This window comes from Conger conger, chromosome 13 (genome assembly GCF_963514075.1).
Source record: "Conger conger chromosome 13, fConCon1.1, whole genome shotgun sequence".
NCBI classification, from domain to species: Eukaryota; Metazoa; Chordata; class Actinopteri; order Anguilliformes; family Congridae; genus Conger; species Conger conger.
Genome location: NC_083772.1, coordinates 42,475,045 through 42,493,488, shown reverse-complemented (window position 1 = coordinate 42,493,488; position 18,444 = coordinate 42,475,045). Strand labels below are relative to the sequence as shown.

Here is an 18,444-nt window from a genome sequence, read left to right as displayed (position 1 = left end):
GAATAGCACTGACTGGAGTTTTGCTTTATTTCTGCGATGTTTGCTGTGGAATGATGATTTTTTAGGTACAGAACATAACATTGCATTGAATGGAAAACGTTTTTTTAATCCGCTTCAACATAACCATTTCTTTTTTGATTGGGATTGTACTAAAATGTGATTGACTCTATTTAACTCAAACTGTACAGTTATGCATTAAATTAATTGATTAAATAAAAATCTTACAATCAGTGGCATGCTCTACGATGGATGGTAATGTTCTCAGACATGTGAAGATAAAATTATTGCTAATCACTGAAATATAAGGGCTGCACACACACAATGTGGGAGTGTGCCTTCTACTAAAAGCACATGCTCCATGCACTCAGTTGTTTTTGACTTCAGTCCTTTACATATTCCTGCAAGCACACCTTTTGAGATATCGGTGTGCTGGTGTGTTTTAGATGTTGTTGCTTGGTTGTCCAGAAAACCTCCAGTCCGAGAGGGGTGTATGCAGGATTAACTCCAGTCCTGGAGGGCCGGTGTGTGTGTTCCATGTTGGATACACATCCTTACTCCTGCTCTTACCACTATGTAAAATCAATCATTAGTCATATTACCACCAGCTCAAACGTGTGTGTCAAAAAAGGTTGAAAATCCCTGCAACAAAAGATGGTGATGCAATATTACATTCAATGATAATGTGGTAAAATTGATCCTGTTCCAAAAATTGGTGTCAATCGATTTATTTTTCCTAAAACATTCTCTTTTTTAATCTTTTTTTAAATTGGAGATCGTTATCATACAAAAAATACAGAGTACGAATGCGCAGGTCCAATACAAAGCACAAATGCGTGTTCCAAAATGTTGTTTTTTTCCCCCTTCAGAGTGCTGACTTGAACATAAAATGATGGTGTTTTAGCTGTTAGGACTGCTGGATTCAGAAATATAACATATTTTACATAGTTCTCATTTCCTCAACAAAGTCGACAATGATGAACTGGAAATTAAGTCAAGTCAGTTCTCTCTAACAGCTCTGTTCACTCCCCTCAGCCCCCTATTTTCTCCCTGAATGGGAATCAGCAAGTTTGGAGCCACGACTTCACACAGTTCCTTTATCTATAAGCCCTTCTACACACTGACCTGCAGGTGGCATTATATTACTGTGTATCGTTCAATAATTAGAATCATTATTTGAACTAGGGTTTCTATCACTTTCATAATAATTTTACAGTGATAGACTTCTGCTACCTTATTTACATGTAAAAAAATGTACTGCTTATTTTTGTTTTTTTATTTTAAACATGATGCTATTATTTAACAATTGTGAACGCAATGTAGGATTAACTGCAGTTCAGGAGGGCCGGTGTGTATACAGGATTATTTTACCTAGTTTACACCACCAGTTACCAAGGCTCATCTTTCTCAACAGCTAATTTGCCCTACGAACCAGATCCAGTGTGTGGTAGTGTGGTAATGGGTTGAGGTGCAGTGTGTGGTAGTGGGTTGAGGTGTAGTGTGTGGTGGTGGGTTGAGGTGCAGTGTGTGGTTGTGGGTTGAGGTTGTCGTGAGCCACGGACCCCTTGCCGAGCTCAGACCTCACGTTCCCACGAGCAGTACCTCACCATGAGGTGTCTGGGGGACGAACTCAAGTACTCCGAACGTCCTGGAGCCCTGGTAAGTTCTACTGAACTTCTAGCCCCGTCTCGAAGTGAAGGGTGTGATGCAAATCTGATATTCGATGTCCTGTATTCAATGTATTCCTCTAAAGAATCTTTATCACATATGATTATAGTAAGATATACTTTATTATAATCAATCAAAAGAATAGAGTTATACAGATTACAGTGTAAATATCATCTTTCAGTTTGCTGATCACATGCAAGTTACATATACCCCTTTAGCTCTTTCTAATTTACCTTTCCACCATGATGTTTAAAAGTCAAGGTACACCCCTCAAATACCCATCCTCTTTGGCCTTAGCCTTATCCTATAGCTCCCCCTTCTGGACGTTTAAAAGAAACTATTCCTAGAATATTATATTTATCGAACTATAATAACATTTTTCTACCTTATATAGTACCTTAATTAGAAATAAAAGACATTAAAATAAAAGGAAACTTATAATGTATTACTTCTATGTATTACTTTTCCTACTTCTACAAGTAATATAGATTATAATTACCACTCCAGCTTGATTATAGTTGTTCTGCGTGGCTCTTTCTTCAACAGCTCGTAGATATCTTGTGAGGCAAAATTCTAAGATGCTATCCTAAGGTCTAAAAGCTTATTCCTTATATATCTTTTTTGCATACAAAAGTGTACCTTTTTGATAAGAAATGTCCCCAATATTTCAAGCGGGAAGACATTTATCTCTTATGTAACTTGTTTTTTAATGACCATATTCATCACTTCTGTTTTTCCCACTGTCATTTTCTCATACCTCAAAAGAAATTTCCCCAATACTTTATCTCATATTTTTTTAAGGAACCTATTCATCACTGGTGTCTGTTTCAATTTCATAGTCTCTCCTTGACTTCCTCCACACCTTGATCTCATGCAAGCCAGAAGTTAGTGCCTGCCACCATCTCAATACACTCTTCAAGTGCCCCTTTTTGTGGCGCCTTAAGGGATCTACAAAGGACATCCAGCTAATAGCTGAGTGTAATTCATCATTTAACTCCTCCACTGTTAGTCCTTTGAATCTATCCGATAAATTATTTGTGCTATAATCAGGAAGGCCCTTGAAGCCTCTTAATCTTCTTTCGGTATTGACATCCCTTCCGTTTTCCATATTTTTTTTTCTTTAGCCAGGCATTGTGCCCCTCCCCTGTAGGGTTGGGGTATTCTCAGTCAGAATTTTAACCTTGCTCCTTAAAACCCTAAATCTAAGTCCCCCGACTTCAGACTCCTCTACTGACAAGTATGGCTGCTCCTTATCTCTGAACCACATATTTTTCCTCTTACGGGCGTTCTTGCTACCACCTCGATGGCGTGTGCGAGGGGTTAACAATGCATTCCTTCCTAACCCATCCCCCGTCAATCTCTCATCAGGGGGGCCTAGGGCCGGGTCCTCGACAAGGTGTAATGTGTGGTAGTGGGTTGAGGTACAGTGTGTGGTAGTGGGTTGGCGTGCAGTGTGTGGTAGTGGGTTGAGGTGCAGTATGTGGTGGTGGGTTGAGGTGCAGTGTGTGGTAGTGGGTTGAGGTGCAGTGTGTAGTAGTGGGTTGAGGTACAGTGTGTGGTAGTGGGTTGAGGTGCAGTGTGTGGTAGTCTTCGCATCTCGGAACTGTTTTTATTTATAATTGTGATAAAGACTCAGCTTACTTTATCCCTGTGTCCTGGTTTGTGGGGGCTTGATTCTGGTCCCTGTGGAGGGGGGTAGCAGGGGAAGCTAGCGTGACTCCTGACCCCCCGACATACAGTACTGTGCAGAAGTCTTAGGCACCCTAGACTTTATTATATATATATATATATATATATATATATATATATATATATATATATACACACACAGTGGGAGCAATAATTATTTGATCCCTTGCTGATTTTGTAGGTTTGCCCACTTACAAAGAATGGAACTGTGTAGAATTTTAATCATAGGTACATTTTAACATTGAGAGACAGAATATCACAAAATAATCCACAATAACAACATCATATACATTTTATAAATTTAATATCATATTTTCACATGAAATAAATAGAACAATAGTACTTAATACTTGCTGGAGAAACCTTTGTTGGCAAGCACAGAGGTCAGATGTTTGTTGTAGTTTTTCACCAGGTTTGCACAGATCTTGGGAGGGATTTTGGTCCACTCCTCTTTGCAGATCCTCTCCAAATCCTTAAGGTTCCGAGGCTGTCGCTTGGCAACTCGAAGCTTCAGCTCCCTCCAAAGATTTTGATGGGATTTAGGTCTGGAGACTGGCTAGGCCACTCCAGGACCTTAATATGCTTCTTTTTGAGTCACTCCTTTTTTGCCTTGGCTGTATGTTTTGGGTCATTGTCATGTCATGTCATGTTGGAAGACCCATCCACGACCCATTTTCAGTGCTCTAACTGAGGGAAGGAGGTTGTCGCCCCAAATTTCCTGGTACATGACCCCATTCATCCTCCCCTCGATACGGTGAAGTCGTCCTTAGCTGAGAAACAGCCCCAAAGCATAAGGTTCCACCTCCATGCTTCACAGTGGGGATGGTGTTCTTGGGGTTGTACTCAGCATTTCTCTTCCTCCAAACACGGCGAGTCGAGTTGATGCCAAATAGCTCTATTTTGATCTCATCTGACCACAGCACCTTCTCCCAAGCCTCCTCTGGATCATCCAGGTGTTCTTTGGCAAACTTCAGGTGGGCCTGTGCTTTCTTCAGCAGAGGAACCTTGCGCGCGCAGCAGGATTTTAATCCTTCACGGTGTCATGTGTTACTGATGGTTATTTTTAGTGACTGTGGTCCCAACTGCCTTCAGGTCATTAACAAGCTCCTCCTGTGTAGTACTGGGCTGATCCGTGACCTTTCTCATGATCATTGATATCCCACGAGGCAAGATCTTGCGTGGAGCCCCAGGCCGAGGGAGATTGGCGGTGACTTTATGTTTCTTCCATTTTCTAATAATTGCTCCAACAGTTGTTAACTTCTCACCAAACTGCTTGCTTATTTTCTTGTAGCCCATCCCAGCCTTGTGCAGGTCTACAATTTTGTCCCTGATGTCCTTCGACAGCTCCTTTGTCTTGGCCATGGTGGAAACGTTGGAATCTGATTGATTGTGTGGACAGGTGTCTTTTATACAGCTACATAATGATGTAACAAGTTGACACAGGTGTTTTGGGTAATGAGTTGAGATTAGGAGTGCTTCTTAATGGAAAACTAACTGGTCTGTGGGAACCTGAATTATTGCTGATTGGTAGGGGATCAAATACTTATTTCATGCAAAAAATACAATAATAAATGTATTAAATGTGTATGATGTTGTTATTGTTGATTATTTTGTGATATTCTGTCTCTCAATGTTAAAATGTACCTATGATTAAAATTCTTTTTTTTTGGGTCCAACCCCCACGCACCCACAGAGACATTTTTGTATTTAATTTTTAAAAAGTAGCATTTTACTGTAAGCAATTTACTACTTTTTACATTAAAACTTGATCAAGGCTGTCGGAGATCTGAAACAAGGTCAGAACCAAAGTCTCCAGATGAATTGGAGAAAATCCAGTTCCAGAAACAGATACGGGCCACCTGCATTAGATGAAATGCTGAACAACATTTCATGGACTATGACTTGATAATAATTAGAATGATTATTTGAACTATGGTTTCTATCACTTTCATAATAATTTTACAGTGATAGACTTCTGCTAACTTACTTACATGTCAAACAATTTACTGCTGCTATTATTTAACAATTGTGAGCACAATGCAGGTCTGGAGGGCCGGTTCTGCAGGATTTCTTTACCTCGTAACACGACCAGTTAGCCAGGCTCAACTTGCTCAACACCTAATTCGCCCTCTGCCCTTATGAATTCACTCATAAATTAGACCACAATAAAATGCAACAAAACAAAAACATTTATCATTCATGGACTATGACTTGAAAAATACCCATATAACTCAGCTGTGGATACATTGCTCTGTAAGTGACCAAACACTCATCACCCTGTCACATGCAGGCCTGTGTTTGTGTGATATTTATGAGTAAATCTCTACTCTGCTCTTGCTCTTCAGCCTGGCCTCTGTCCAGCTCCACACCTGCTGCAACTATGAAGTTACTCCCACTCTCTCTGTTACACAATTTAGGAGAAACAAAACTAAAGTGTCAGTTAGTGTGAGCAGTGAAATGGCTGAAGGTGGAATTTTACTGGATCATGACCAGTTCAGCTGTGTGATCTGTCTGGATGTTGTTGCAGGTGGATACACATCCTTACTCCTGCTCTTATCACTATGTAAAATCAATCATCAGTTATATTACCACCAGCTCAAACGTGTGTGTCAAAAAAGGTTGAAAATCCCTGCGACAAAAGATTGTGATGCAATATTTCATTCAATGAAATTTTTTTATCTTTTTTTTATTCACGGTCATTATCATACAAAAATACAGAGTACAAATGCGCAGGTCCAGTACAAAGTACAAATGCGGGTTCCAAAATGTTTTTGTTCTTTTCCCCTTCAGAGTGCTGAAGTTGTTGTTTTAGCTGTTAGGACTGCTGGATTCAGGAATATAACATATTTTACATCGTTCTCATTTCCTCAACAAAGTCGACAATGATAAACTGGAAATTAAGTCAAGTCAGCTCTCTCTGACAGCTCTGTTCACACCCCTCAGCCCCCTATTTTCTCCCTGAATGGAAATCAACATGTTTGGAGCCGCGACTTCACACAGTTCCTTTATCTATAAGCCCTTCTACACACTGACCTGCAGGTGGCATTATATTACTGTGTATTGTTCAATAATTAGAATCATTATTTAAACGAGGGTTTCTATCACTTTCATAATAATTTTACAGTGATAGACTTCTGCTAACTTACTTACATGTCAAACAATTTACTGCTGCTATTATTTAACAATTGTGAGCACAATGTAGGATTAACTGCAGTTCTGGAGGGCTGGTGGGTACGCAGGATTTCTTTTACCTAGTAACACGACCAGTTAGCCAGGCTCAACTTGCTCAACAGCTAATTCGCCCTCTGCGCTTATGAATTCACTCATAAATTAGACCACAATAAAATGCTACGAAACAAAAACATTAATCAGCTGCTGTTTATTTCATGAAAGGTGGCGATGAATGGCAGGCAGCTGGCGAGCCCCGCTGGGCAAACGCAAGCGTGAGTGTGTCCTGTTCTGCCCAGTCCACACTGGGGTATTTGGTGCTGTGCCTTCTCCTCTCCATAGTGCGGCACTGTTCCCCGAAGAGGAGCCGAAGTTGGTCTAAAATCCAGAAACAGATACGGGCCTCCTCGCCCATCCCTGCATTAGACGAAATGCTGAACAACATTGGACATTGGACTCTGACTTGAAAAATGCCCATAGAACTCAGCTGTGGATAAATTGCTCTGTAAGTGACCAAACACTCATCACCCTGTCACATGCAGGCCTGTGTTTGTGTGATATTTATGAGTAAATCTCTACTCTGCTCTTGCTCTTCAGCCTGGCCTCCGTCCAGCCCCACACCTCCTGCAACTATGAGCAGAACCAGGAAGTTACTCCCACTCTCTCTGTGACGCAATTAATGAGAAACAAAACTTGTCAGTCAGTATGAGCAGTGAAATGGCTGAAGGTGGAATTTTACTGGATCATGACGAGTTCAGCTGTGTGATCTGTCTGGATTTGCTGAAAGATCCAGTGACTATTCCCTGTGGACACAGTTACTGTAGGGGCTGTATTCAGGGCTGCTGGAATCAAGATGATCATATTGGTGTCTACAGCTGTCCCCAGTGCAGAACGACCTTCACTCCCAGGCCTGTCCTGGGCAGAAACACTATGCTGGCTGACGTTGTGGAGAAACTGAAGAAGACAGGTCTCCAAGCTGCTCCTTCTGCTCACTGTTACGCTGGACCTGGAGACGTGGCGTGTGATGTCTGCACTGGGAGAAAGCGCAAAGCCGTCAAGTCCTGTTTGGTTTGTTTGGCATCTTACTGTGAAAGTCACCTCAAACTTCACAATGAGCTCAACCCAGGAAAAAAACATAATATCATCAATGCTACTGGACATCTGCAGGACAATATTTGCCCTCAACATAAAAAACTGTTGGAGATTTACTGTCGTACCGATCAGCAGTGTATCTGTCTGCTGTGTGTGATTGATGAACACAGAGGCCATGATAGTGTTTCAGTTGCATTAGAAAGGACTGAGAAACAGGTAAGAACTGGATCTGAAACTGGATATAATGGGAGAGGTACTGAGTAAATTGGGAACAGTGAGATTGTTGTCTTTGTTACATTTATATTATGTAACAAAAACCAAGTACAATATATTACCTGCAAGTTCTGTTTCATAAGATTTATTTGGTAAAATCTAACATACAGCACAGTTTCAGTGCAGTCGGCAAGTATCTGGACACTTGTACAATTCATATTTTAAGAGTTGTAACTTATTTGAATCTAGTTGTACATTTTGATAGAGGTTGATTGAAAAGGGTTGCTCTGCCTAGCAATGAATTAAGTGGTTGAATTGATATTTGATACCTCTGTAAATAATTATCACATTAAATCTACTAAATATATTTTACATTCATAGTGAAATCTTTTAACTGTTCATGCATTTGTGTTCAGTATTCAGAGTGCTGAAGTTGAACATTAAACAAAGAACTGCTGGATTCAGGAATCTTACATATTTCACATAGTTCTCATTTCCTCAACAACGTCGACAATTATAAAGTAGGAAATTAAGGCAAGTCAGCTCTCTGTGACAGCTCTGTTCACACCCCTCAGTCCCCTATTTTCTCCCTGAATGGGAATCAACATGTTTGGAGCCGCGACTTCACACAGTTCCTTTATCTATAAGCCCTACACACTGACCTGCAGGTGGCATTATATTACTGCATATCATTCAAGATTGCATAAATATTGAAACTATGCTTTCAATCACTTTCATTATTATTTTACAGTGAAAAACTTATTCTACCTTACTTGCATGTCAAACAATTCAGTGCCTATTTTTTGTTTTTTGTTTTAAACATGATGCCATTATTTAACAGTTGTGAACGCAATATACAATGATGTGAGAAATCTATCTATCCACAGAAGCAGCTGGGGGCGACACAGAGTCAATTCCAGCAGAGACTCCAGGAGAGAGAGAAGGAGCTGCAGGATCTGAGACAGGCTGTGCAGTCACTCAAGGTGGGTACTGACCAGAGGAGAAGACAACAGCTGGCTACTGGAAGAGCCATTTCAGGTCTCAGACAGGGCTCTCCTCCAGTCAGCCAGTGAGGAGCCCAGTGTTGGGCCACTTTCCAGCCCTGTGGGGCTCAATCCCACTGAGCCACACTGTGGGAAACAGGCTGTCTTGGGTCCCACTAAGAGCTGAGTGATGGGCCTAATTAAAATGTACAGCCCTCCGCTCTCTGTGTCTCCTAACAGCACTCTGCACAGACAGCAGTGGAGGACAGCGAGAGGATCTTTATTGAGATGATCCGCTCCATTGAGAGAAGGTGCTCTGAGGTGAAAGAGCTGATCAGAGATCAGGAGAAGGCTGAAGTGAGTCAGGCTGAAGGGCTCCTGGAGCGACTGGAGCAGGAGATTGCTGAGCTGAGGAGGAGAGACGCTGAGCTGGAGCAGCTTTCACACACAGAGGATCACATCCATTTCCTCAAGGTACCATCACTGGCTCTCTGACAGTCTGCACTGTGTTCTCCGTGCACACATGGTGATGTGTGTTCCTACTTTACAAAGATCTGTTCCAGGCATCGACAGAGGAATCTGTATGAACTCTGTTCTCTGTCTGTATGTCTGTCTGTCTGTATGTCTATTCCACAGAGCTGTCAGTCCCTCTGCGTCCCTCCTGAACTTGGAGACTTACCCAGCATCACTGTCAGTCCACACGTCTCTTTTGAGGCTGTGAGGAAATCTGTCTCTGTACTGAAAGATCGACTTGAGGACGTCTGCAAGGTGGAACTGGCCAACATTTCTGAATCAGGTTGTTAAACATTTAAGGAGAAAAATATTTTTTTCCCGTTTGTATTCCACTCAAAAGCAATTGTCATTTACACTGTTAGCACTCGCTAATATTTGAAATCCATCTCAGTCTAAACATTATCCTCCATCTTCTTCATCATTCTTCATTTCTGTGCTTTTCTCCCACTCTGTCTCTGCAGTGAAAGAAGCCCATACTGTAGAGTCCAGGACCAGAGAGGATTTGTTACAGTGTAAGTGCTCACTCTCAGTTGAGACACACACTCACACACACACACACACACACACACTCACACACATACTCACACACACTCACACACACATATATTCTCACACACACACACATACACACACATTCACACACATACTCACACACACTCACACACACACACACACACACTCACTCACTCACACACATACTCACACATACTCACACACACACACACATGTAAGCCAGTCATAAGTAACATTTGGTCTCATGCGCTGGTCAGCTTGCTAACTTCCCCCTCCTGGAGCATACATTGTTAGCCCCCACCGTTGGCACACATGCCTGTGGGGGAGAGCTAGAGAAGGATTCTTCGAGGCGCCTTCTTGGGCCCTGGGGACCCCCTTTTCTCACATTCCAGAACAGGAATATTGGAGATGGTATAAAGATGTTTCATGATAATCCCAGGTCAGAATATAGTAATGTTTGGTGTTATTCTGATTGGTTCAGTGCGACTAGTGTAATGGTCTAGTTTTTGTAACAGTCTACCTTTGATAGCATAACCATTCAGGAGACAAGGGGAAACTGGGCAAAAGCTGTCTCTGTAGAAGCCATGTGTTTTAGCCCCCTGCCTGGTGGGCCTGGCTGTAAATTATAGATGTGTGACTCACTTTTAGGGTCAAGAACTAAGGCCTGGATTTCGGAGATAAGGAGAAGAAACCAAGCGATCTGCGGTTGTGTCTCCTTTCCTTTCATTCACCCAAATCAGGTTTATCCAAAAGGTATATTACCATGAGAGGCACAAAAACATATTTACAGCATAATGCAGTTATCATGAAAACTCCCAACTACAGCATTCATAGACATGATGGGGCGGCCTATAGCGTAGTGGTTAAGGTCAGGAAGGGCTGCCATTTGTGAGGGGCCTGAGAGCTGGGGTTTCAATGTTGTTTAGACTACCTGTTGGGGAGTTAAGATGTATGAGTGGTCCAAGGCCAGTTGGGTCATGGGAAAAGAATCCTCCCAAACATTGGTGACCTCTCTGTGACCCCATACCTGGTCACTTCCAAGGGGGAAGACTCCGGACAATGCCACAGTGCCCTCATTTGGGCACTGCTGCCATTACACCGGTGACTGTTCTCCTAGATTAAATATTCAAAACTGCTATTAAGATCGTAAATTGACCCGGTAACACCTTGAAAACATTGCCCATGTGATCCTTGTATTATTGCATTAAGTCTTATGTAATGGTAACAGGAATTGCATGTAAAATGGATAATCAGGAGGGAAGTTTCATGATAAGTGCAACATAAAACAAGGGTAATCTGTTTGGTATGGATGTGATCTGATAAAATCAAGGAATCGGATGAGATACATTTCATAACAAATGGAATTTAATAAACTATAGTTTCAGTATCCCAAGGGAAAACCTACACGTCCTCTCTTGGTAATCTCATTTTCCCTACTCAACAACCCCCAACGGTGGGGGTCTAAATTCCAGATTTGACCACCCCTCCAGGTTGATTTATGGCACTGCCGCCTGTTTCCAAACGTATGATTTGGCATAAAAGCAAGGGAGACAGACCAATCTGGGAAGATCATATTCGACTTCCCACACAGCATATTGTACTTGTATGCAAGTATCAGGAAGATCGTATTCGACTTCCACACATGTCTTATGTATGTATGCATGTGTAGCAGCGGAAGTGAGACGGGTGCGTGGGGGTTGGACCCAAAATGCACGACTCAGAAACAATAATGGAATAAAGTCCCATCAGGGCTTTATTTGGGAAGAATCCCAGGAGCGTAGTCACAACAAGCAAAGTCCATACACGTAGATCCAGCCAAACAGACGACAAACAAACAAAAAGCATGATGCCGAGGGAAGAGGCAAACTCGTAGTCGGTAAACGTGCAGGGAGGTCCAGTAGCAGGTGAGCTGTCAGCGGGGCAGAAGTACAGGCGGACGGCAGGCAGAGTCGTAGTCGAGGGCGATGCGGAAGTCGAAACCATAAAACAATCAGCGAGGCAAAAGTACAAAGACGGTAGATGAGGACGTGGTCAAAAACAAGCGGTGGTCAACAAAACAGAAATCAATTAACTATAGTCGGTAAACAGGCTTGGATCATAACGTGTAATCAATAATAGTAATGCTCAAGCGTTGCTTTGGAGTTCAAGAGTGTAAGGCCGAAATCTGGCATTATCACTCAGGGCTGGTCAGCTTGCTGGCTTCCTCTGGTATTGTGGAATATGTGGCTGTAAAGTAATTTAGGAGCATGCATCATGAACCCCCCCCTTATCTCCACACCCATATGGGCAGGAGCCTGTGGGGGAAGACTCAGGTCTCCAGTCGTAAAACTCTTACGACAGGGCAACATTCTTTACGGCACGGGAAGGTTTCAGAGGGCACGGCCTGTTAGGCCCTGACCTTCTCCTGAACCCCCCTTCATTGTTCTCTCCCTCTTTACTCAGTCACTAAATGATGTGTACAGCATTGGATGTTTCATGACAAAGTCAGTTTAGATAATATTCATGTTTGGTATTATTCTGATTGTTTCAGTGCGACTGGTGCAATGATTTTATTTCTGCAACAGCAAACCCTGTACATCATAACCAACCAGGAGAAGCTGTGTGGAGCTCTGCCCCAGTGAAAGCCATGTGCCTCAACTCCCCTGCGCTTCCTGGGGAGGCGTGGCTCCAAATTACAGATGGGTGACTCATTTCTAAGATTAACATCAAAGGCCAGAATTTGGATTTAAGGACAGCAAACTAAGCAATCTGGGAGAATGCAATCAGCCTCCCGTGCACTCCGTGCACGTAGTTTCTACGTACAGGGTATCTGTAGCCAGACTCCCGTATGTAGCTTTTATTACCAGGTATGACGTTTAAGACTCCGTAATTTGGTTTGCATTGTAATGTTTTTATTTGGAACTAGTATGCAATTACGTGTATGTAACCTGCCTGGTAAAATAAAATTGTTAAAACTTGATCTGTTTGGTTTCGCTTACTGACACTTAATGTTACACAGGGAATGCGTGGTTTACCCCCTCGAACTGGTCTAGGGAGGATGAATATTTCCACTTACTGTATCACGGCGTATAGCACCCGTAGACCTATGTTGGTAAATCCCTCGCCTCCGCTTGGTAGTTCATTCATGTCGAGCACAGCCGTAGCTATGTTGGTCTGCTTGGGTCCCTAGGCTGTAAACAGATATACCCGAGAGTAGCTATTCCTGCGACCTCTGTAATGACTACAGATAGCTAGTCAGTTCGTGAGACGTGCACATTACGCGCGATGTGACATGCGGTGGTACCAGCAGAGGATTGTTCAGCGAGTTCTTCTCAGTACAGGATTCCTATAGCGATCAAGTCAAAATTATAAATACGACATCCACTAATGTGGATAACTAATCTAAATTATTATTCTAAAATGGAGTCAGATAAACGAAGGTGAATCTATTGGCCCTATTGTGGAGATTCTGGGTCAGCCCCGGACCAGTAAAGAGCGGAAGGCAGAGTGGTACTACTGCCTTTGTATCGTGGTTTGTTTATTGGCTGATCTAGACTGTCTGCATAGGGGCCACTACTTTTTAACCCTATTAGTATTCTTTCAGCAACACCAGAAGGACGAGCACGCTGATACCTTCAGCCCTCGCTAAATTCCGTCGTTGGGTTAGCGTTGGGTTTTACAAGAGGCAGACAATTTCGCGAAGAGCAGCAGTGCGGCTGGGCTATAAATGCAGGTGTAGACAGGTGTAGACAATTAGTTTAGAGAGTAGCAAGGAAATGGAAAACAGGTGCGATGGATGACAAGTTAAACAAGGGAATTAGTAATCGTTAGTAATAAACCTATCCTGCCCTAGCATTAGTAAATTAGTAAATGACATGCACGAGAAACGTAAGGTAACATGAACACATGATTAATCTGTTAGTATTACCCAATCCTGATCTAGCATTAGTAGTTTTAGTAAATAGACAAATAGAAACAATTAGGGTGTGAGTGACAGAAAGAGAGAGAGAGAAACCCGGAACGCAAGGTTTGCGGAAAGACATATAAAAGTGTATGCATAAACAACGACCAGTTAACGTAACAATAAACATAAATCAAAACATAGCACGAAACGAACTAAGACGATAACCACTCAACATAACAAGGTAAAAATAAATGGTAACGAAACATAACTAGACATGACAAGAAAATAAATCGTGACGAAACATAACTAAACAACATGACGAACCTAGAGTAACATAATACATGATAAGACAATACGTGACTAAAACAAATGATCAAACATAAAATAGAGCAAGACAGACCTGAAACGTGACAGGAAGATCGTATTCGACTTTCCACACGGCATATTCTATACTCTGTGTTTGGGTGTAGTCCAAGCAGGCTAGGTATGATTATTTACTCTATCTCTATTCTTAATTTGTGTATTTTATACTTGATTGTGATATTCTAAAGCTAATAACCTACCTGTCTGCGAATAAACTATTTTGTTTGTAACTTGCGTGATCTCCATGACTCTAATTCATTTTGTACCTTTTCAGCCTAAATTACAACTGAATACTCAGGGGGAAATGGTGGCCAAAGACCGACCGATCGGCAGGGCGGTACACCTGTGGTAGTTCTAAGCTGTGAGGCCAGCCATTTCTGTCCCTTAAAGGGTCGGGGGACGCACGGCTCTTGTAATCTGGTGCGAAGGGCGCTGGTTCCTGCCAAATTAGCTCGAAGGAGCCCAGTTAATGCTACGCCGACCTGGGCTCGCAACTATCATGGCAGGTTTGCATGTATTGTGTTGACTGGACCCTCAGCCTCTGAGTTCTCCACCGAACTGAGATTTCACCAGTAATGCTAATCCCGGGAGCATCTATTGAGTAATGGTGGCGCAGGTACAAGTCGAATGTAATCACTCCCGAGGTCCGCGTAATTTGCAAACCCAAATTTCTAAATTATATTTTAAATGGAGTCAGATAAACGAGTAAAACTATAGTAACCACTAAGCGTACAATACGGCCCCGTTTGAGAACGGAGAATATTAAGAATTGTACTGATCCGTTTCTGGCCAGCTGTAAGCGGGATATGGGGCAGGTCAATCCATATCCGACCCATGGCAACGGACCCAGTATATTCTTAAACATAATTGTGCTCTGTTCTTGTACGGAGGATAATAATTAACCCTACTAATGTTCTCCCAGCAACGCCAGAAGGACAAGCACGCAAAACCCCCTTCGGCCCCGCTAAATTCCGTCATTGGGTTAGCGTGGGGTTTTACACACACACACACACACACACACACACACACACACACACACACACACACACTCACACACAGACTCACACACACACACATACACACACACACACATGCTCACTCTTAGCTGAGACCCACACGCATACACACACACACACACATATGCTCACACACGCACATACTCATACACACACATACTCACACACATGCACACAAATACTCACATACACTCATTCTGTGCTTTTCTCCAACTCTGTCTCTGCAGTGAAAGAACCCCATACTGTAGAGTCCAGGACCAGAGAGGATTTCTTACAATGTAAGTGCTCACTCTCAGCTGAGACACACACTCTCACACACACACACACACACACACACACACACATACACATATACTCTCACACACATACATACACACACATTCACACACACACACACACACACACACACACACTCACTCACTCACTCACTCACTCACACACACACTCACACATACTCACACACACACACACACACACTCACACAGACTCACACACACACACACACTCACACACACAGACACACACACACATATGCTCACACACGCACATACTCATACACACACATACTCACACACACGCACATATGAACACACACGTGCACACAAATACTCACATACACACACAGACACATACTCACATACACACACACACACACACACAAGCACACATGTACATGCACACATTCTCTTTCGAAAGAAAGATTGTATTTTCATATTACTCTAAAATATAAATACAAAAATAGAAAATTACAAAAATATTGTTAAGGCCTCCTACTGAATGATTTTGTTTCTGTTTCCGTGGAAACAGTCAAAAACAGGCATGCAAACAAACATATGGAAAAACTTAAATAGCGTTGTATAGTGTTGTAGAATGAATTACATCCAGACATTAGATGGACTTGTCCTCATATTAAATCTTAACCATCTCCTCCATCAGATTCCTGTCAGCTCACACTGGACCCCAACACAGCGAATAAATGCCTTTGTCTGTCTGAGGGGAACAGAGAGGTGACCCGTGTGAAAGAGATCCAGTCATATCCTGATCATCCAGAGAGATTTGAGGGGAGAGCCCAAGTGCTGTGCAAAGAGGGTGTGTCTGGATGCTGTTACTGGGAGGCTGAGTGGAGTGGGGGTCAGTGTCAATATCCAGTGTCAATAGCAGTGTCATATAAACACATCAGCAGGAAAGGAAATGGTGATGACTGTACACTGGGATGTAATGACAAGTCCTGGAGACTGGCCTGCTCTCCCTCCGGGTACTCTTTCTGGCACAATAACAAGGGCACTGAAATCCCTGTTCCACCCTCCTCCAGAATCGGAGTGTACCTGGATCACAGGGCAGGGACTCTGTCCTTCTACAGTGTCTCTGACACCATGACCCTCCTGTGCAGAGTCCAGACCACATTCACTCAGCCCCTCTATCCTGGGTTTTGGTTTTCTCCTGGATCCACTATAAAATTGTGCAATCTGGCATGAGGGGGAAAAATTCTCAATCAGCAGTCATCAAATCAAAAAGGGAAATTCATACCAATACCATAAAAATAATGTAACAGAAATGAATTTTATCATTCAAATTTATGAACTAAATAAAATGTAAGATCTTATATTCTTTCAGAAACATTAATTCTTTATCACAATGTTAAAAACAGAAGCAGAAATTCTAAGGAGTTCTCATGACCTGAATTTGTAACATGAAGAATTGATTAATTCCATTAATTTTGTGTCTTTTTTCTGTGAATTTCTTTGATTATAGTTAGAATAGCACTGACTGGAGTTTTGCTTTATTTCTTTGATATTTGCTGTAGAATGATGAATTGTTGGGTACACAACATAACATTGCATTGAATGGAAAACGTTTTTCCGCTTCAACATAACCATTTCTTTTTTGATCAGAATTGGACTAAAATGTGATTGACTCTGTTTAACTCAAACTGTGCAGTTGTGCATTACATTCATTTATCAAATAAAAATCTTTCAACCAGTGGCATGCTCTAAGATGGATGGTTATGTTCTCAGACATGTGAAGATAAAATGATTGATAATCATGAAATATAAAGGCTACATGAGCAACACACACACAATGCGGGAGTGTGCCTTCTACTAAAAGCACAAGCTCCATGCACTCAGTTGTTTTTCACTTTAGTCCTTTACATATTCCTGCAAGCACACCTTTTGAGATATCGGTGGTGTGCTGGTGTGTTTTAGATGTTGTTGCTTGGTTGTCCAGAAAACCCCCAGTCCTAGAGGGCTGGTGTGTATGCAGGATTAACTCCAGTCCTGGAGGGTGGGTGTGTATGTTCCATGTTGTTGTTATGTTGTTGCAGGTGGATACACATCCTTACTCCTGCTCTTACCACTATGTAAAATCAATCATCAGTCATATTACCACAAGCTCAAACGTGCGTGTCAAAAAAGGTTGAAAATCCCTGCGACAAAAGATGGTGATGCAATATTACATTCAACGATAGTGTGGTAAAATTGATCCTGTTCCAATAATTGGTGTCAATTGATTTATTAATCCTAAAACATTCATGATCTAAACATGGAATGTTGTTACAAGTACTCTGTTTCCATAAAACTATGCTTGAGGAGTAATGTTACACATGTAATGTGTGTATTTCATTTTGAAATGCTAATACTTTGAATGTTAAGTTGTGTCATTGTGATTTGGTTCAGTGATCAAATGATTTTTGGTTTATGTATATTGTATCCATGCAACTGAAAAAAGTGAAATTAGTGAAATCTTTCAACTGTTCATGCATTTGTGTTCAGTATTCAGAGTGCTGAAGTTGAACATTAAACGATGGTGTTTTAGCTGTTAGGACTGGTTGATTTGGGAATATAACATAGTTTCACATTTCCTCAACAAAGTCCACAATGATAAACTGGAAATTAAGGCAACTCAGCTCTCTGTGACAGCTCTGGTCACACCCCTCTGCCCCCTATTTTCTCCCTGAATGGGAATCAACATGTTTGGAGCCGCGACTTCACATAGTTCCATTATCTATAAGCCCTTCTACACACTGACCTGCAGGTGGCATTATATTACTGTGTATCGTTCAGTAATTATTTAAACTTTTTTATTTTAAACATGATGCTATTATTTAACAATTGTGAACACAATGTTATGTGAACACAAAACGGGTTGACATGGCTCAGGCAGTAAGAGCAGTCGTCTGGCAGTTGGAGGGTTGCCGGTTCAATCCCCCGCCTGGGCTGTGTTGAAGTGTCCCTGAGCAAGACACCTAACCCCCAAATGCTCCTGACGAGCTGGTCGGGGCCTTGCATGCCAGCCAATCGCCATTGGTGTGTGTGTGTGTGTGTGACTGGGTGAATGAGAAGCATCA

The 18,444-nt window shown here is 42.0% G+C and overlaps 1 protein-coding gene across 1 annotated transcript; it reads left to right on the top strand.

The window, feature by feature from the left end:
• The first annotated feature begins 7,239 nt into the window (after window positions 1-7,239).
• On the top strand, window positions 7,240-16,573 carry LOC133107584 (tripartite motif-containing protein 16-like). Its single transcript, XM_061216570.1, has 6 exons — window positions 7,240-7,830; window positions 8,715-8,810; window positions 9,051-9,284; window positions 9,447-9,606; window positions 15,326-15,376; window positions 16,035-16,573. The coding sequence occupies exons 1-6, from the start codon at window positions 7,240-7,242 to the stop codon at window positions 16,571-16,573; spliced, it is 1,671 nt and encodes a 556-aa protein (XP_061072554.1).
• Window positions 16,574-18,444: the final 1,871 nt, after the last annotated feature.